Source organism: Adiantum capillus-veneris, chromosome 21, assembly GCF_014529385.1.
Source record: "Adiantum capillus-veneris isolate H3 chromosome 21, ASM1452938v2, whole genome shotgun sequence".
Taxonomy (NCBI): domain Eukaryota; kingdom Viridiplantae; phylum Streptophyta; class Polypodiopsida; order Polypodiales; family Pteridaceae; genus Adiantum; species Adiantum capillus-veneris.
In genome coordinates this window covers 148,386,077-148,407,297 of record NC_140951.1, presented here as the reverse complement: position 1 = coordinate 148,407,297, position 21,221 = coordinate 148,386,077, and the positions used below count along the sequence as shown (strand labels likewise).

Here is a 21,221-nt window from a genome sequence, read left to right as displayed (position 1 = left end):
CATGTTCGGTCAAACAACATTTTCATGCCATTACAAGTTGCACAAGATATGAGCTAAGCAAGCCCCTGAATAAGATTAAAAAAAATCGTCTCCCAGACATTTTGTGTGTGTGTGTGTGTGTGCGCGTGCGCGTGTGCACACACCCATACCCATGCACATACCTAATAAGGTCCTACACCCATTAGGTATGGGCCTACTTCCTTCTTAGATTGCAAAGTAAAACAGGATCAATTTTGGCACCCGGGCAGCTATTTAAGCTAATAGCTTTTATTATGCTAGTAACCAGTTCACTCCGTAGGAAACCATTATTATAAAATTTGCAAATCAGCTTGTTAATTTCTTCAGAGGCGAAAAAGTTATCCATAGATGAGTATATAATAAGTGACAGAATACCTAAGCATGTATTACACTTATTTTTTATACGTCTATTACTTTTCTTCTTAACAAATTCGGCACGATTAAGTGATAGATTACCCCGCTTCCAAAAGAAGCGTGTAGCGTATTGTCCAATAAAGGGATAGTGAAGCTGAATTTTCATGTTCAAAAAGCAGGTTTTTTTAACTGTAGTTTTATCATCTATCACCAACTCTTCTAGAGAGGTAGGCTCTATCATGAGGCCAGGTGGGTAAATCTCACCCAGGTAGTCTTTGAAGGTCTGATTGTTTATACTCAATAAATCATCCATGAATGTAAACGTGTTATTGAAGACTAAAAGTTGTTTGGCCTTCTCATAGTGTTTCATTATTGAACACATCCATTTGTATTCGAAAAATAATAAGTATAGATTGCACATTATTGGTGAGCAGGAGAATCCCATAGGTATTCCCATCTTTTGACTATAACAGTTTGGCCCTAATTGAACAAAGGAATTCTGCAATACCCATTTAATTACCATAATTATAGTAAATTTGTCAAAGCAAAGCAGTGGCTTTTTAACCCAACAAGGTGTTCGTACCATTGAGATCTTTTCAAATCCTTGTGTTTTTTGTTAGAAAAAGCCAGGTTGACAATCTCATCGAGTACTGCTAGAAGGCCGTCATTATCTGAGAGAGGAATGTTTTCATAAGATTGTGTAATATCAGCTGTGAAGATACAATAGATATCCAGGTAAGTTGATAAACACCTCCGATGAATTCTTAGCCATCTAAAAAATATAGTACTCTATACCACTAAATCTTTTAGGATCTGTTCTTCGTTTAGCACAAAGATTGCAAACCTCTGTCATGACTAGGTTGAGGCAGAAAGTAACATCTTTTGTAACACCAAAAAAAAAACATTTGAAGCCCGTGACGTTTATAGACGAGGCCCGCAAACCCAGCCATATAATTATTGCGAGGAGCTCTTCGTCTTTGCACAAGGTTGCAAAATTTTCCCGGGAAGACGACTCACTTCAAATTGGTTCGACATGTCTGTGAAGAGCGGGCTGGGGACAGACCCTGTGGTGGGGTTAATTGGCGGGGGTGCCAAGAGGCGGAAAGAGTACAAGGTGTGCAACAGACTGCAGGAGGGCAAGCGCCCCGTCTACGCGGTCTGCTTCAACTTCATAGACTCGCGTTTTTACAATGTCTTTGCCACTGCCGGCGGCAACAGGGTACGCTCGAACACCTTCCCCTCCTCATTGCACTTCATGTATTAGAGGGCGGGATCAGCTGGCTTGCATTGTAAGGTGAACATGAATATGAGCCTCAATTGATGGCTGCTTATCTTGAAGTGTACTATACCAGGCCTTGATGTTTCTGTAGTTCAGAAATACACATCTTTTGTAGGATATAGAATGGTGCACAGAACTGAGAAAGATGAAGGGCTGATGGTTGCTGTGTTTTTCAGCTAGCAGAAGAGTGATTTGTGGCTGCGTTTCGTGATGGAGACCGTCCTCAAATGTGCGTTTTTGCATTGGGAGGGGGCTGATGGTGCTTTGCTTCAATTTTGTGGCAAAGAAGCCTTGAGTACCTGCATTGTTCAACAAGTAGGCGATAAGAGGAGTATTGTCGATTTTCAACGAGGAGTTGGACAAGATTGGGGATGCGTTTTGAAGGCAAATGGGGACTTGATGTCAAAGGTGCAGCGAATAAAAGCATTGGAGGTAAACTCCCCACCTTTGTCCAATCGAATAGTCTTCAACACTTGATTGCTTTTCTTCTCCACAAGAGGACGCCAATTCTTGAAGAGGCCAAATGCCTCGTGCTTGTGTTGTAGAAAGTATACCTAAGTAAAGCGGCTGAAATCATTCACCAATAACATGAAATAAAGAGCCTTGCCGAGGGAAGGGGTCTGCATAGGTTCACAAAGGTCGGTGTGAACCAACTCCAAAAAGGCAATGGCTCGGCGTGCAGCAAGCCTCTGAATAGATTCTCGATGTTACTTCCCATGAATGCAAATGCATTTCCCATGCTTACTCCCAACATTTGGTAAGCCTGTAATCTGCTCACAAAAAGCAAGCCAAAGAGAAGCATTGTTCAAATGACCAAATCTGTAATGCCAAAGATCACCTGGGGGTATCCGTGTGGCTGAGGAAAGAGCATGGAGCCTGTAGAGTCCGTTCTCCACTGAGCCTCCTTTGACCTTTTTGTCGGATTGCTAATCCGGAATAGATACTGAATCCTCTGTAAAGATCACCACCATGCCAACCTTGTACACCTCGTGCACAGACATAAGATGAAATTCCAACTTTGGAGCATAAAGTACCTTGGAGGTATACATCAATAGTTACCAGGAACGGGAAACCGGAACGAGAACTGGGAACGGGAACGCGGAACAAATTGCCATTCCCTGTTACGGGTACTCTCGTTTGAAACACGGAACGGGGATTCGGAACGGGAACTTGGAATGGGAACGGGGAACGGAGACCTGAAAACGGCCATTCCCTGTTACTATGGTACTATACATACCCCCTTTGCCGTCGGGAATGAGCTCCATGGATCCCTCGTTGTGAATAGTTATTTTAGATTTGTCGCCAATGACGATGGCATCACAATGTCGTCGCATGTTGGACAAAAGATCCTTAGAATGTGTCGTGTGTTGTGACACACCATTGTCAAGAATCCAATCATGATCATCTCAAACCGCAAAAGGCGCCGCAACCTTCGATGTCCGTGGAGAGTCATGTGAAGGCAGAATCTCCAAATGAATAAAGACTGGTGACTGTACCATTACTGCCGAAGAAGTCGAAGCATCTCCAACTTGCTTTGACACTTCCTCCAATAATATCCCTTCTCACCGCAACTGTTTCAATGCCGTTCCGCCTTTAAGGCTTCATGCTCGGCATCACTCTTCTTGTCTTTGGTGTTGTTGCTTTGCTTCTTGTTGTTGGAAGAACCGGTCAAGGCTTCGGAGCCCGACTTCTTCTCCGTATTTAATCTCTCCTCCTAGTCCAATACCATTGGAACAATCTTCGTCCCAAGAGATAGTATTCAGCCAGCCACTTGTAATCAATGAAGAGTAAAAGTTGGTGTACCGAGGAGATAATTGGGCCAAAAGCTGGATGGCCATATCCTCTGATAAGCTTTTCCATATTAAGTATCTCTTGTTGAAGCTCTTGCATCTTGTTGATAGGATCCCGCATGGAAGATGTTTCACATCCAAGGTCCTCAATTGCACCTCGAGGGCTATCCGCTTCATTGGAGAAACTCGATCATAAAGGGAAGAAAGCATATCTCAAATCAACTTTGCATCTTTCATCAATCGCATGTGGCTAATAACTGATGGTGTACTGTTGAGGATAATGAAAGACGGGATCCAAGCATTGACACGCTCCCATAACTTCGCTCTCGCCGGATCCTTTGGCTTTTGAAAGTTGCTCGAGACGAAACCTTCAAGCTCATAAGAGTCAAAGACTGCCATCATGGTAGCTTTCCAAATGGCATAGATGTCTCCATTCAATTGCCGATCCGAGGAAAAGGTAGGGAGTGTAGGTATCTTGATTGGTTGATCACCTATGCTCGAGACGAAACCTTCAAGCTCATAAGAGTCAAAGACTGCCATCATGGTAGCTTTCCAAATGGCATAGATGTCTCCATTCAATTGCCGATCTGAGGAAAAGGTAGGGAGTGTAGGTATCTTGATTGGTTGATCACCTATGCCCGAATAAAATTGGGACCAATCTCCTCATTCCTCGTTGACGGTGGTTTCACTGCTGCCGGTCTTCTCATGATGTCCTTCGTCACCATGGGTTGAACTTGTTTCAGAATCATCACTCTTCTCCATGGTGTTGGAGAATTTAGGCATGTGATAAGGCTAGGTTGAGGTAGAAGAGAAAATATGCGAATCTGCATACTACAGCCGAAATCAGTCCCAAAAGAGTGAAAAGTGCAAAAAAACAGCAAACTGTCTCTTTTTGTTGAAAAAAATCAGCACCAAAAACTTGCTCAAATCACCGATCCGATTCAAGAGCATGCCGCGACTCTGATATCATTTCAAAGGTGATAAACTTGTCTACAAATGTGAGCAAACCTCCTGTCCGTAGCGGACAACCAATAGATCTCGTATCTATTGCATTGGATCTCCTTGTCGTCAAGATCCTAGCGCGTACCGCCCACCGAACAGGCACGAGAACTCACCGCATGCAATGCCACACCGAGAGGGTGTGCACACGGTAAGGAAAGAGGAAGTGCTAGCTGAAGGAAGAGGGATTGTTGAGGGAGAAAACGCTCGAGCGAGAGAGAGAGAGAGATCGATGGAGGGAAGAGAAAACACTAGAGAGAGAATGTGTCGCACACACACCGCTAGCAACATGCAAAACGCTAGAGAGAGAGAGTGTCCAAACGCTGGATCTCTGCACTGATCAACACATGCAAAAAGTAGCCTTCCGCTCCTTTAGTGAGAGTGCAATGGACAAAAACAAAGTGGTGAACACTGTGAATGAAGGTGCATGAGATTGAGAGATAGAGAGAGAAGAATACGACACCAGAATGTTGTCAAACCCTCCTCCGAAGGCCCCACTCTCTATGGCGAGAGCGGTCTACTATTGATTGCACAAATCTCTACAATGCTTTGGACTTGTCGATGATGTCGACGACGATGAGACGGGCTGAAATCTGAAAACGCTAATGGTTGAAATCTGCAAATCTTTATCTACTGAATATTGACTCTATGTTGGTGACGATGGCGACGACGACGCGTTGAAAACGCAGATGCTGAAATCTGTGTTTTCCTGGCTGAATCTGCAAACTTTGATGGATCTGACCATGCGACGAGGATCTGCTGCGGGAAGGTGAGATCTGCGAGGTTCGGGGATTCTATTGTGAAGTCTGACTGCTGAAAACTGAAAACGCTGGTCCTTCTTGATGCCTTATCGTGAAGAATTTTTAAAATGCTGGTTGGTCTTGCTGATCCAGAAACGCTAGGCTGAATTCCGTCTTCTGCTGCTGCCGGTTGTCTTGCAATGCAAAACGCTAGGCTGATATGCTGTTCTAATGTCGTCGGGAATCTGCAAGTGGAAAAACGCCAAGGCTGGTATGTGGATGCAAAAACGCTAGGGTCTCTTGTTGATGCAGAAAACGCTAGGCCTGCTGGGGGTCTTGCTGAAAAGGTGCCTGTTGAACTGAGTTCTTGCTGCCTCTTCTGCTAGAAAGTGCTAGCGCTAGGTTTCTATATATACTTGCTTAGTAAATTTTCCCTACCCACTTCCCAACAAAAGTCACTTAAAATAATAAGTGAAAAATGTCAAAAATAGGGAAAATAGGTTTTATGCAGTGGAAAATGCTCTTGATGGATTTTGATGGTAATGTTGATGATCATGCTATGTGCAACTGGAGGATATGCATCTACTACTCTAGAGGATATGCATCTACTCTAAGTGTTTGGACATGCACGGTCTACGAACAGACTCACAAAAGTGCCAGATGACTTTCTATTCTAGACTAACTTGACTGAATTGAACCTTGGTCATGCTGTAGCTTGTCCACGGACACATAGGGTTGGATGTGTCACGTGACATGAACTCTAAGACTTGAGTGCTACGGTTCGTGGCTGGTATCTATGCAGATTTCAGCCAGCAAGTTGGAGAACTTGTGTGGTAGAGGGGGACTGATTTTGGACCGATTTTAGACGGTTGATACTTGCCGTTGTAGAGGATTTTGGAGATCCTTCCACGGGAGGTTACTTGCAACCTTGGAGGCCAGTTTGCACCTTTCCATGGTGGATATTCTCTTGTGATTTGTCATTGACTTGATATGTGGAAGATGGAAAATGGAGGGTCTTTGTTGTAGTTTACCGACAAAGATGTGGTGGTTCTAACTTGCATTGTGTTTACATGGTCTTCTTAGGTGGATATGTTGCTAGATATGGTTGGATGTGATCTATAACCTTGTAAGTTTGCTCAGCCCGGTCCGTGTGAAGGGTTCAACTGGCCTATTTGCCTCCTCCATACTGTTTCCTATAACCTATAGCTATTGATGGCATGCCCACATGACATGGTGTACAAGCAACGGAGCTCTAGTCTGTATAGTTGACATAGGCTTCTGGAGCCTGGAGACATTGCTGGCGGTTGTGCGGATTTGTTTGCCATTGGTGGATAAGGTTGTCTGTCCTTGGCCTTGTGGTTCTGGGGTAAAGAGGTGGTGGATCTAGGTCTTGTTGTGTGCCGAGGATTTGAGAGGGGGTGTTAAAATTTTTGGAGGTCATCTCTTGGGTTTCTATCTAGATTTAGTGATTGAGGGCATCTTTGTGGCTATGCCTGACCTGGTGGCTTTTCTACAGTCTATGCACCATGGGGATTTTCCAAGATTTGGTTTGGTTTTCCCACTTGGGCCTTTTTGGCTGGGGGCCCTACTTTAGCTTTATGATTCTCCATATTCCCACATTTTATGGGTCGTCAAGTGTTGGGTGTGGCATAGTCACATGAAACGGCATTTTGGCAGGTCCAAAACGAAACACCATTTCTTTGCTGTTTTGTACCGGCTGAAACGGCATTTTGGATCTTAAGAATTTTTAACGTCAAATTTGGAGGAAAAACGTGAGCGCCACTTTTGCTAATCTTTGAACCGAAAACGGCTCTGAGTGGTGGCTCAAAGGTGCTGTGCTGTGCTTGTGCAAGGGCCCAAATAGCATGTGCAACCACCTCTTGGGAATGCTCTACGCTTACAAGGTTGCCCCTTTGTGACAGAGGGATGAAAAGCTACAAGGGCTCAAGGGCTGATTTGCTGAGTTGTGGGCATCTGAGTCGGGAGCCCGCCTTTGGTGTTTCAGCAGCCCACTTGAATCATGATTTACAATATTTGAGGACTCTAAGTGGAGGTATTGGCTGATCAAAAGCTACAAGGGCTCAAGGGCTGATTTGCTGAGTTGTGAGCATCTGAGCCGGGAGCTTGCCTCTGCTGCTTCAGCAGCCCACTTTGATCATGATATACATTATTCGAGGACTCTAAGTAGGGTATTGAATGTATGATCATGAGGATCATGATGAACATCTATGCTTGTCACAAAATCTATCATTCTAGGCTTCTTGTCATATATTTAAGTCTCCTATGATACTAGTTGTACATTATATTTTTTAGTTTTAGAAAACACTGTTTCTTGACCATTGTGGTATTGTTCAAACTCTTAAACATCTCTTTTACTTTCTGTTTTTGCTGTTTTTGTTTTGGGTAGTGACTATGAGTGTGGGTCGGGCATTGTGGCCAATCCCCCATATAAAGAGAGGGGGGAGCTCCCATACTCGTAGATTGCACAGAGCCTTGTAGCTTCTCTCGTTAGCAAAGTTTCCCCCCACAGGGCTTGACCACTCTCTTACGAGATCAGTGACATTCATACACAGCTTAGGAGCTCCCACGAGATCGTTATGCTCGGCTGGCTCTTGAGTCCTTACGGCACTTGACAACACAAGAAGATACATCATGTAGGTATGCACAGATGACAACATGGTTTCAGCTCCATGGTTTCTTTATGGACAGGCTCTCCCCCTTCCAATATTCTCTATATGTACCTTCTCTCTCTTTGATAGAGAGGGAGGTCACTAGACTTACAAGATTTGTTTCAGTTGGATACCTAGAGGACATGGATATAGCCTATACAGGAGCTGGGGCTCAGAGATGACTACATACTAAGCATTTTCTCCAGCTCACAGAGGATGGTTTCTTATCTAGGCCCACCTACATGGACACTCACTTGTCCCACGCCTTATGATGTGCTATTGGATAGATTCGGACATCATCACACCAATTGGAGATTGAGATTGGCCGATTTAGAGGCATCACAACTGAGGCCAGGTTGTGACGAGCTCCATTTCATATGCTGATGTACAACATACTATGAGATACGTGGCCACTTTCATTGCCTCTTTAGAGAGGGTTTTGGGCCTCTATCTAGAGTTAGGAGATACCAGGATTAGAGATGTCTTGGACTCTATCTACTGGAGATTCAATAATATTGATTAGGGTTCTTGAGAGGGAGAGGCTCACATATGAGGAGACACACCCAAAGATAGCTCACAATGTTTTTCCATCTAGAGATTGAGCAGAGACGAGAGCACCTAGAGAGGAGGGATATAGGGCATATCACTAGCAGAGGTATACTGAGTAATCGAGCAGTAGAGCTGGGGAGATTGAGGAGGCCCAGGATGAGGGGATGCTCCCATCGCCCTGGAGGAGGTTGCAACAGAGGATCAAATCTATATTGGCTAGACATGGGAGATGCCCTGTGCAGACTCTCACCATGGAGGACATTGGCACGATCATGCATCGACCGATGGGAGCCATCTCCAGGTTTAGATACACACATATCCACCATTTTGTATCTGTTCTCTAAGATACACACTCACCTTTTGTATATGTACCCCTCAAGCTCTCGATACCCACCTTTTATAGCTCTAGTAGGGTTTCTTTTTGGTTAGTTTATTTCTTTTTATCTAGACCTTGTATCAGATTCACCATGATGTAACTCTTTGGTTTCACCGGTCATTTTGGCCTTTAGAAGACATTAATATAACATTTTATTTCTTTTTCATTTCTCTCTCAGCTCGCACATTCAGAATCTCTTCCTTGCATGAGCAGTGAACCAAAGGTGGCAGGCAATTGCAGCGCGATATGCAAGGTTCAGAGGTACCTTTGATTTCCCTCTCACATGCGGCGCTTGCAATTCAATTAACTTGAAGGAGCTCTCATCATCTCTTACATGCTGCCCAACTTGTCCGTGTGCCTTTGAATTTCTTTGAAATTTATGAAGCTTAGGGCCTGCTTGTGTTGACAAGCAAGGACCCTGCTTTGGTTAAGCAGGGGGTCTGCTCTTTGTGTCTCCTGTTGATCAGTCATAGCTGCTCCTGTGTGTGAAAGTGCATTTTGCTGCAATCATCTCCAGAGGCAGGATCTAGCTGTGTTGCAACATTAAGTCCTGATGATCAACAATCTTTGGACGCTGTGAAGAGACTTTGGGTTCTACTTGAACCTCAATTTATTCAGAGGCTTAGTAGGCTAGGTAAAGGTATTGTTATGGTTGAGCCATTGTTCCAAAGGCCCATTTGTTTTTAAAAACATAAACTGTTTAAGTGTTTACAGTGAGATCAAAACAATTTCTCTTTTTCTTGTAGTGCTCAACATCGTCATTGTCATCATATATATGTTGCATTCGACACTCTACAAATCATTGGCATCTTTAACCAACAACAACAAAACCTTCAAGCAGCAGGTCACGTGTTTGGGGCAACAAAAGTGGAAGAAGTGAATCCAAAAATTTGAGAGCATGTGGAGTGGCCTTGATATACGGAAAAGGTGGCATTGAGCTATAACACGATGATCAAATGCATCAGATAGTTGCACATGGCTACAGGAAATTAGGGAATTTGCAGGGGGTGCTTGGTTGCGTTTGACAATTTTGGGGACAATGCTGATGTAACAAAATTGTGGTAGTGTAAAGATGTATGGGACATTGAATGTACAAACATGTTGATATTTATGCATGTAGCAAGGTGTGGACTTCGAAACTCTTGTGAAACCTGTGGGAAAAAATGCGTGCGTAAGGGGAGTTTCCATCATGGAAACAATTGACATTGAAACACTTATTAACCAAGCAGGTAATCGGGTGAAGAAGGAGGCTGACAGTGCCATTAATGTTGTAAACAGGGAACTTACAGACAAGATTAAGACGCTAGAGCTGGTATGTAGTGACTTGAAGTCAAAGGTTGAAACACGAGGAGGTAATCGCGAAGCTAAAAGAGGACTTGGCAGAGGCCAAGAAAAGAACAAACTTCGAAGAGGAAGAGTTCACACCCAATATCACAGAAGTGAACAAAATTTGGGAACACATGCAAAACTTTCAAGCTAGGAGGAAAAGAAGGCAGAGGAGACCACGACTTGGGTAGAGGTACTAAAAACGACACAAAGGCAAGTGGAACAGGCTGACGAATGGATCCAAGTGGCTAAGAAAAGGAAAATTCAGCTTGACCTCATCCCCGACACCACTTTAGAAGAGGAGCAAAGGAGGCATACCCATGCATCACATGTGAGGGTCACAGGGCTAAAGCCAAAGAAGACGGTGGGGGAGCATACACAAGAGCTGGGAAAGATGATGGGCCTCTCAATACCTATGCATATAGTTGCTTGGAAGAAGGGAAGAAGAACCACTAACATGGGCAAAGAGGGTGAGTGTTCTTGAGAGGCGGCCTTCATTTTATGCTTCCCTTCAATTGAAGCTAAGCTGGAGTTTACTGTTTACTGCATTGAGAAGAACTTTTGAGAAAAACCTTATAAGGGACAGTTATATTTTTGGGGGATGATCTTACGGTTTATGTCCAACCAGCTAGCACACATGTGAGAATGTATGCCTCGGATCCTAGCTGCAAGGAAAGAGGGAAAGATGTCCTTTTATAGAGGTGGGAAGGTCATTATTCTTTACAAATCCACCAAATGACGGAGAAAGACCTATGAGACTGCAATAAAGTTCACGGTGTGGAATTGTAATGGTGCACTTAGGTTGGAGGGTGGCATATTTGAGGATACTTGTAAAGGAAGGGACATCATCTTCTACACACAGTCTCGTCACTCACCAACCACCCAATGGATCATTGCCTCGGGTTTTGGGCTACACATGGGAGTCAGTTTTCCGAAAGGAAGCAAGGTCAGCTTTGAGAAATTGAGGCTTTGGAGTAGCAGCAGTCCTATCCAGGAAGGAGCCACACCTTAATGCACATGTGGTACGCAAAGATGAGGAGGCACGATATTTATGGGTCTGCATATTTTTGGAGAGTTAGAGGCCATTATACATAGCAGTATGCTATTTCCCATCCATCACCTCTCATTATGCACCCTCAAAGGCACAATCTTAATACATAATCTTGGACTCGAGGATTGGGGACGTCGGAGATTTCAATGCCAGGGCGAGGCATTATCAAGTCCCTTTCTATGATACAGCTACAAGAGTTGGACCCGCAAGACATGGGCATTGTGAGGTGTTCACTAGACATGGGAGAGGTGACTGAGTACGGGAGGTACCTTCTAGAAATGGGGGCATCTCATGGATTGGCCATTCTTAATGGTCTAGAGAGATGGCCACAATCTAGGGGTCTTACTTGCCATCCACTACGACATGAGGATGGGGGAAGCATGGTGGACTGCGTTCTAGCACCACTTGATTTGATCACATGGATTGAGGACTTTGAGGTATCACCTAGGCCGGTAGGTGTGGCTGTTGACCACTCCACTAGAGAGACAGATGGAGTATATGGTAGAGATATTTTGGTCCCTATGTGATGTATACCCTCATATGCCTTTGGATGAGCTCACACAACAGTTATGTAAGACTCTCCATACATCAGCAGAAACGGCCTTTCCACATTCCAGTGATCCAAGGAGGTGACAGTCTACTTGTGTCCCCTAGAACAACTCATATGACAAGGAGTGCAGAGTGGCACGGGATACTTTGGAGTGAGGTTGTTTTGGGACTTCTTACTTACAGACAATCACGGATATGTTTTCGACGCCTTGCTAGGTAAAAGAAACATGCGTTCTCTGAGAGACTTGTATCATATGTTTTTGAGGTAGGACTCTAGAGATGCATGGAAACTGCTTGGGGAGTAGAATACCTCACCATCAGTCACCTCGTCGGACACATGGGAGCGGGAGCAGTATGCTACAGTGCTATATACAACACCTGGGCAGCCCCCTATTCTGACGTCTCCAGAGCCTTGTCCCCGTACCTCTACCTTTTTCAGAACATGGTGAGAGATTCTATAGACAGGTTTCGTGCTGGTAGAGCACAAGATCATGATGGATTGGTGGCTGAGCATATTATGCATGCTAAAAACATTATGGCAGCACTTTTGGCACATATGTTCAACAGAGCCATGTGTGAAGGCTTTCCCGAAAGCTGGAGCGCGAGTACTACAGTACTTATACATTAATTAGGGGGTCCAACCATGCCCACTAACTATCGCACCATCATGATTAGTCACACTCTTGCCAAGCTATATGCCTCCGTTCTTGAGCATCATATGCAGAGATGGGCAGAGGAGAGAGATCTGAGCCCCTGGATAGGCAAGGTTCAAGAAAGATTTCTATACATACTTTGAGAGCTATTATTGAGGAGGGTAGATCTGCAGGGAAACATGTACACTGTTGCTTTGTGGATTTCCACAAAGTGTTTGACACAGTCCTCGGAGCTAGATTGCTGCAAAGACTGTATAACCATTGGGATTGCCCAACGAGAGTGTGTGGGGGATTAGTGCATTGTATGATACGGTAGTGGGTAGAGTGCGGACCTATGAGGGTCTATCTAAACCAGTCTACTCCAATTGGGGTGAAGCAGGGGATGCCCATTGTCGTCTACTCTCTTTGGAATATGTATTGATGCGATTATGAGTACATTGTTAGAGGAGGAGATTGAGGAGCACAGTTTGGTAGTACGTGGGTGCCTCTCATATGCTGATGACATTGTATTCATAGCAGATTCCTCAGAGAGCACGCAGAAACATCTTGATGCACTACGGTCTTTCACAAAGGACAGTGGCTTATCTGTAAACCTTGGGAAAACTAATGCGTGGTGTTTAACACCACCCCATATTGGAAGAGAAGGTCCGCACCACAATTTACTTATGGCCAGGACAACGAGAGGCAGTCCCAGAGACACATTACAGATTTCTTTTCACTAGATATGGGACAGCCAGAGGAGCAGCCACCACTGCAGAGCTCGTCCCACACTCATTCGACCACTACTGGCACTCTCATCGACCGAGCATTGGAGCTACAGAGATACAGACGACCGCGACTGAGGAGAGGAGCTACACAGCATCGACGGAGACTACAACAGAAGATTCGAGCCATACTCTCTCGACATCCAGAGTGCAGATGAGGATGGATCCTCACCATTTCTTCCATCTTTGTTTCACACACTGTTACATCCAGTTTACCGGGTACCTATTGTATCAGCTGCTACACCCACGTAGTTTTAGATTGTAGTAGTAGTAGTAGTATTTTGTTCCACTTCTAGTTCTTTTCTAGTTCTTTTGTACCCAGACATGGTATTAGATTCACTATTTTGTAACTGATTGGTCTCATAGGTCATTTTGGCCTTTTGAAAGACGTTAATATAACATTTCATTTCATATCTTGATGGAAGAGATGAACAAGAAGAACACCACAGGTGGGTCTTCTAATGCATTGCACTTGACACTTGAGAGGCAGGTCCTCACAGAGGAGAAATCTGACAGTAAGGACAGGGCACGCAGCAAATCTCGTAGGAAAGATGTTGTGTGTCATCATTGTGGAAAAGAAAGGGCATTATAAACGGGAAAGCTATGAGTGGAAGAAAGAGAAGAACAAGGGTGCTGAAACTGATGCAAAGGACAAGGGAAATGCCAAGAAGAGCACTGTGTTGATTGAGGAAATCAATGTTGCTAGTAGTTGACAGTGACAGCAGCACTGATGTACTCAATGCCTCTTCTGTGGATGCACATACCCTTGCTATGGGTTCTGATGTGGACATGCATACTTGGATCTTGATTCAGGTGCCTCCTTTCATGTAACACCTCATAGGGATTGGTTTACACAGTACTCAGGTGAGGTGCAGGGCACTGTTTATTTGGGAGACAACTATGCATGTGACATTGCAGGTATTGGCAGTGTCCAGTTTTCCTTTGCTGATGGTATGACTTTTGTTTTGCACAAAGTGCGCCATGTGCCACAACTCCAGAAGAGTTTGATTAGTACAGGGCAGCTAGATGATGCAGGCTATCACACCACTTTTGGTGATAGCAAGTGGAAAATTTGTAAAGGGGCCCGGATTGTAGCCAAGGGTTGTAAATCGGACACTTTGTATCCTTTGCATGTATCTAGTGTGCGTGACCATGTTGTCGTCGTAACCGAGCAGCCAAGTGTTTCTTTGTGGCATGGCCGGTTGGGACACATGAGTAAAAGAGGAATGGAAACTCTGTCTCGTTGTGGCTATTTGCCGTGTTTGAGGTATGCTGATTTTTCTCATTGTGAGTACTGTATTTATGGTAAGCACAGTCAAACACCGCACAAAAGGTCTCTTTCTTTGAAGTCTGACAGGTTAGACTTAGTGCATTCCGATGTATGTGAAATGCCACAGTTGTCCTTAGGGGGAAAGAAATATTTTGTCTCGTTTATCGATGATGCTACACGTAAGGTGTGGGTGTATCCAATACGTGCTAAAAGCGATGTTTTGGATACTTTCAAGAAGTTTCTTGCGTTTGTTGAGAATCAAACTGACAAGAAGCTTAGGTCTTTGCGCTCAGACAATGGGGGGGAGTATGTATCAAAAGCATTATATTGACTTTTGTGTGCTACTAAAGGTATTAAAAGAGAGCTCACGGCTCCTTTTAATCCCTCTCAGAATGGAGTTGCAGAGAGGTTGAACCGGACTATCCAAGAGAAAGTTCGGAGTATGCTGTCACATGCTGCATTACCTCATGGTTTTTGGGCAGAAGCTGTGCAAACAGCTATTCACTTGATTAATCGCTCACCTAGCAAGGCTTTGGGTGGAAAGGTGCCTGAGGAGGTGTGGTCTGGCAAGCCACCCTCATATGCACATTTAAGAGTGTTTGGTTGTGAGGCCTATGTTCACATCCGGAGTGAACTGCGCACCAAACTAGAACCAAAGTCTCATAAATGCATTTTCTTAGGATATGGTGAGGATGGTGAAATGGGGTATAGATTATGGGATCCCGCATTACGGAAAATCATACGCAGCAATGATGCCATCTTCAATGAGAATTGCATGCACAAACAGCCCACAAAGGTCGAGGAAGTGCGCCGGGTTGTTTTTCGTGAAGATGTTACATATGGACAGCCAAGAAGGCCCAATGTTCAGCAGCCTTTACATGCTGAAAATGGAGCTGAAAATCAGCCATTAGCTGCTGAAAATCAGCCATTAGCTGCTGAAAATCAGCCCCAACACGTTGCCATTGATGCACCACAGGTAGGGGAACAGGTTGATGCTCCTAGACCGCCCGTTGTTGCGATGCAACCGGCTGAACAGCCTGCTGTTTTTGATGGTTTACAGGCTGAAAATCCACCTGTTATGGATCATTGGGTGCGTAGGTCTACTCGGGTGACAAGGCCCCCCGATAGATATGAACCGTCTTTGGACTATGTCATGCTCACTGATTGTGGTGAGCCGTCTTGCTATAAAGAGGCTATGCAACGGGAAGACAGTAAGAAATGGTTCAAAGCAATGGTTTCGGAAATGCAGTCTTTGGAGAAAAACCATACATGGGACTTGGTTGATTTGCCTAAAGGGCATAAGGCTCTGCCATGTAAATGGGTTACAAGACCAAGGTCACATCTGATGCTTCTTCTAAGTACAAGGCCCGTTTGGTTGCTAAAGGGTACAAGCAAAAGCATGGTGTTGATTTTGATGAGATTTTTTCTCCTGTTGTAAAGCTTGCCACATTACGTCTTGTTTTAGGCCTGGTTGCTTCTGAAGATATGGAGTTAAAGCAAATGGATGTCAAAACAGCGTTTTTGCATGGCGATTTGCTTGAGATGATCTATATGATGCAGCCAGAAGGTTTTGTGTCAAAGGGGCAAGAGAAGAAAGTATGTCGACTCTTGAAGAGCTTGTATGGTTTGAAACAGTCTCCCCGTGCATGGTATCACAAGTTTGATACATTCATGAGGTCTCAAGGATACAAAAGAAGTAATTCTGATCACTGTTTGTATATCAAAATGGCAAGTGATGGATCTCTTCTATTGCTGATTTTGTATGTTGATGACATGCTTATTGCGGGTAAAAATGTCACGGAGTTGGATGCATTACAGCAAAGCCTAAAGAATCGCTTTGACATGAAGGATCTTGGTGATGCTAATCATATTTTGGGCATGCGTATCTCTCGAGATAGACCCAACAGACGTCTGTATCTATCTCAACGAGATTATGTTAATAAGGTGCTACATCGTTTTCATATGGATGGGGGAAAGGCACTTGGTACTCCGCTGCCTCCGTATGTAAAACTGACTGCACATGACTGCCCAAACACAGATGATATGCGGGCTGAAATGGCCAAGATTCCTTATGCATCAGCCGTTGGCAGTTTGATGTATGCTATGGTTGCTACACGTCCGGACATTGCATTTGCGGTGGGAGTGGTAAGCAGGTACATGAGCAATCTTGGCAAAAAGCATTGGGAAGCAGTGAAGTGTATCTTGAGATACTTGAAAGGCACTAAAGACTTGTGCATTTGTTTTGGGAAGAGTGAGACATCTGTGCATGGCTTTACAGATGCAGATTTTGCTGGACATCCAGATTGCAGGAAGTCTACCTCTGGATATGTGTTTACATTCACAGGAGGTGCAGTTTCTTGGATTTCTAGACTGCAAAAATGTGTTGCTTTGTCTACCACTGAGGCTGAGTATGTGGCTGCCACTGAGGCATGCAAAGAAGCTTTGTGGCTCATGCGTTTGGTAGAAGAGCTTGGCATTAAGTCACCGGTTCCTGTGCTACACTGTGATAGTCAGAGTGCTATTATGCTTGCAAGGAATCCTGTTTTTCATGCCAAGACAAAGCACATAGAGGTGAAGTATCATTTTATCAGGAGTGTGCTTGATGACAAGAGCATTACACTTGTCAAGGTGCACACAGATGACAATTCTGCAGATCTTTTGACCAAGAGTCTTCCAGCAGAGCGGTTTGCATATTGCCGTCAGATGATGGGTGTTGGATGAGTAAGTGCATGATCAGCTGATGTATCATAGTTAGCTGATTCTTTGTTCTCCCAAGGTACATTGCCTTTAGGTGGGAGGTTGTTAGGGAATAAAGGCCTAAGTGCCTTGTACTTATTAACTTCTAAGTTAAAAAGACTTATAAGTGAGGGGGCCCAAGTGTGAATGGCCCCCTAGTCACTTACTCATATACTCAAAGGTCAAGCCCAAAATGTATCTATCGTGACTTTTCCCAAACTTCTACGTGTTTTCTCTCTCTCTCACGTATTTTTTCTCTGCGTGTGCTTCTTCTGCGCCACTCTCCTCTTCTCCTTCACTCTCATTGCATAGAGTAGCAAGTGGGCTCTCTCTCCTGCTCCCCCACAGTGGACTACGCTGATTCTTGCTCATATCTAGGGGTGCTGGTCTCTGGACCATCCTTTTCCTGAGGGGGACTGCAGATGTTTGATTGACATGAGGCTATGCAGCTTTAGGGAGACTACAGAGAATGTGATCACAGGTGCAATTTCAGGAGCCTCACACAAAACTCTGGTTGTTTGATGCTTTGGTAACATCTACCATCCTATATGGCATCCAAATATGGGGACCTAGTGTGGACATTGTACTAGACATGGCCGTACATATGATGGGTGGAGAACTATGGAGAGGCCACTTGTCACCGTCGTATCTATGATGATTGGGAGCAAGAGTTGTGTCTCCCACGAGATTGTGAGAGCAACGCTTGCTGCGGCACCCATCGTTTTAGTGGAGGCACTCACCTGATCAGTATCGTTTGCACAATTTGTGGGAGTTGCTGAGACATAAATATGCCCGGATATTGCTGGAGTCATCCCGACGCTTAGTAGAGAGGGGGGACACTACTTGCTGAGATGCTCAGATGTCGTTGGACATATTACCTCCATTCTAGTACTCTTTAGATGGGCCATCCCTTACTTTGAGCAGATATCAGATTAGCCAGCTCATTAGACAAGATATCACACAACTGGATACCCGCAGGACTTGGATTGCACTTGTGCAGGAATTGGGCACAAAGATGTCTTTTTCTTCAAAAAAACATCTTCTCAGTATTATTGAGGATGATTTTATTATCCAGCCAGATACATGGACAGACATGTCTCACATGGGGTGAGATGTGCCTATTGGTTAGATGCGTACATCCTCACACTAGGTAGAGATAGGGGCTGAGAGATATACTGAAGTGCCTTCAAAGCAAAGCATTTGCTTTGCAGATCAACACCAGAGAATGAGGAGCACTATATATGTTATTGCCCAGTCTATTATGTATTGAGAGGGCATTTCCTTTGTCTGTTCAGAGAGGGTTTTGGACCATTATCTAGAATTATGGCCTACCCAGATCAAAAATGTCGTGGCCTTTATTTGCTAGAGATAAGATGTTTTAGCCTTTAGGGAAAGATTACTCAGGGAGAGCACACCAAAGGATCGAGGTTTAGTACAGAGGGATAAAGAAATCTCCCAGGTCATTTTACTTGCCCTGTCTCATTTTGGCCTTTTGAAGATGGCAATAGTACATCTCATTTCATTTGTCTCTGTGTGTGTGTGTTGGGGGGGGGGGGGGGGGGGGGGGGGGGGGTTTCTCCACTCTTGATCATATTTTGACACTCAGAGCCATCATTGAGGAGGGCATGTCACATGGGAGACGGATTTATTGTAGCTTTGTGGATTTCCGCAAAGCATTTGACATGGTACCGATAGCTCGATTGATGCGCAGACTGCAGGAGATGGGGGTGCCCATAGTGTTTATTTGAAGGATAATGGCTATATACAGATCAGTGATGGGACATGTACGCACCCCAGAGGGAATATGTGATTTTGTTTACTCCACCATTGGGTTGAAACAGGGTTGCCCATTGTCTCCTACTCTATTTGGTATGTATGTTGATGAGGTGTCTGATTACATTGACAAAGAGGGTGATAGAGGTGTCCAGCTGGCAGGGACGTGGTTCCCATTGTTGTTATATGTTGATGATATTGTGTTGATCTTTGACTCACCAGAGGGTATGCAGCGACAATTGGATGCATTACACAGTTTTGCAGAGGATAGTGGATTGTCTGTAAACCTTGGTAAAACCAAGGTTATGGTGTTTAACACCACACCACAGTGGATCGGGAGATCGGCACCGACTTTCACATATGGTCAGGAGATTGTAGAGTATACAGATGCATACACTTACCTTGGGGTTCTCTTCATTGGGTTGAGGTTTTTTTAGGGGAGAGCAGCAAAGACTAGACTAACTAGAGCTTATGCGGCGCCTTGGGAGGCTTGGAGAGGATGTGTTTGCAGGTTCAGTTCCAGGAACCTCGGACAAAGTTATGGCTCTTTTATACTTTAGTAGCCTCAGCTATGTTGGATGGGGTGCAGATATGGGAACCTTCTGTAGGCCAGGATGGTTGGAGACGTATGGAGAGGCCCTTGGTATCTATGATCTCTCGACTGATCAGAGCCAAGGCCTCCGTACCCCACGCTATCATTTGAGCAGAGCTAGTTGCCCCTCCTATGGAGATTGAGGCGCTTACCAGATCAGTCTCCTTTGTGCACAGCTTGTGGGATACTACTAGAGACAGATATGCTAAACTGGCCCCTTGAGTCTTCCAAACAGTTAGCTCGTCAGGGGGACAGTTCATGCTGGTATGCACAGATGACATCATGGTTTTAGATGCATGGCTTCACCATGGACTGGTTGCCCCCTTTCCAGTACTCTGTTCAGACACCCTTGATGTCTCTTACACGGGTGGAGATTACTAGACTCATTCATCAAGACTTGATCCAGCTGGATACCAGGAGGACATGGATAGAGCCGCCACAGGAGTTGGGCATGAAGATGGCTTTCTATAGAGAGCATCTTCTCCACCTCACAAGTGATGGGTTTGTGATTCGACCCAGCTACATGTCATGAGTTATGATGATTAGAGATGTCTTGGGCTATATCTACTTGAGTTACTCAGATATAGCGACACTTTACTGGGGAGAGCTAGAGAGAGACAGTCCCAGAGACAGATTACAAGTTTCTTTTCACTAGATATGGGACAGCCAGAGGAGCACCCATCACTGTAGAGCACACTCATTCGACCACTACCGCCACTCTCATCGACGGAGCATTGGGTCTACTATCACAAACTGTTGACGTGTCAAAGCCCCGAAGAAGGGAGCCAACTTGCAGATATCGGCCAAGGGGCCTAAACCCTAAGAAGAACAAGTAACAGAAGAAGAAGTCCTTCCAACTTATGGGAACCCCATCCGATGGGGCCCCAAGTGACATAACGGATAAAGCAGGACCCACATACACTGACAGTTTTGTGTGGCAGTTGATGACGTGGCAACTGTACGAAGATTTTTGGAAATTCTGTTGGACTGCTGACGTGGCAGAACTGTACTGATTTCCGCTTTTCACGTTGGTGGTGCTGACGTGGCAGGACTGTAAGGATTTCCGTAAATTGTGCTGACAGCTTTTTGGCATTGCTTTTGGGATCAGAAGCTTTTGAGTTTTGAAGGCTTTTCACTGTAACTGTTTTTCAGGCCAAGGGCCTTTAGATACGAGGTTAGAGCTCATTCTTTGCCATGCTTCTTGGAGAAGGTACAGAGTCTGGAGTACTGGCTTGTACTGTGTTGTTGCAATTTAAAGTAATACCGAAAGGGGTGCCAAGGTTTGGGGCCAATACTCTATGGGGTGGAATTGTGCCACTCCGTGTTGCGTGTCGTCTCTCTCTCTCTCTCTCTCTCTCTCTCTTAGTTCAGTTGTTATTGAAGTGTTAAAAGTTTGTTCAGTCTGTTCTTTTCCATTGGCACGTGGTGCCCGTCTTGTGACAGTTGTATCAGAGAATCAAGCATGTGCTTTTCTGAAAGCATACCGGTCCTACAAAAGAGCAGACAGAGCTATTGGAATTTTATTTGAGGTATCTTTGGCCTCCAATCCCGGACTTATTAGCCACTCCCACCCTTACTTCATCGCGCATCGGGCGTGCTCCCGTCTTCATAGCTCTGTCTTATAGGGCATAAGCCATAAAGAACCCAAGACTTGGAATTCATGGATTCAACAGAATATTTGCAGTTTCTGCTCAACAGCTTCACAAAATTCTTTCGCGGCATCCCTAGCAGAA

At 44.7% G+C, this 21,221-nt stretch overlaps 1 protein-coding gene across 4 annotated transcripts in view; it reads left to right on the top strand.

Annotated features, from left to right (window-relative positions):
- Positions 1-1,294: 1,294 nt before the first annotated feature.
- FIE (Transducin/WD40 repeat-like superfamily protein) overlaps positions 1,295-21,221 on the top strand; it is a 175,093-nt gene continuing 155,166 nt past the window's right edge. The window contains exons 1-2 of one of the 4 annotated variants that reach the window (XR_015185730.1): positions 1,295-1,591; positions 1,835-2,083. Coding sequence is in view for 3 of the 4 variants with exons in the window: in XM_086494381.1 (XP_086350507.1) it covers positions 1,406-1,591; positions 1,835-2,083 (435 nt within the window). In the remaining variant the exon portion in view is untranslated. Of the gene's footprint in view, positions 1,592-1,827; positions 2,084-21,221 lie in introns of all 4 variants that reach the window. The other 3 variants (XM_086494381.1, XM_086494382.1, XM_086494383.1) reach the window with 3 other exon arrangements.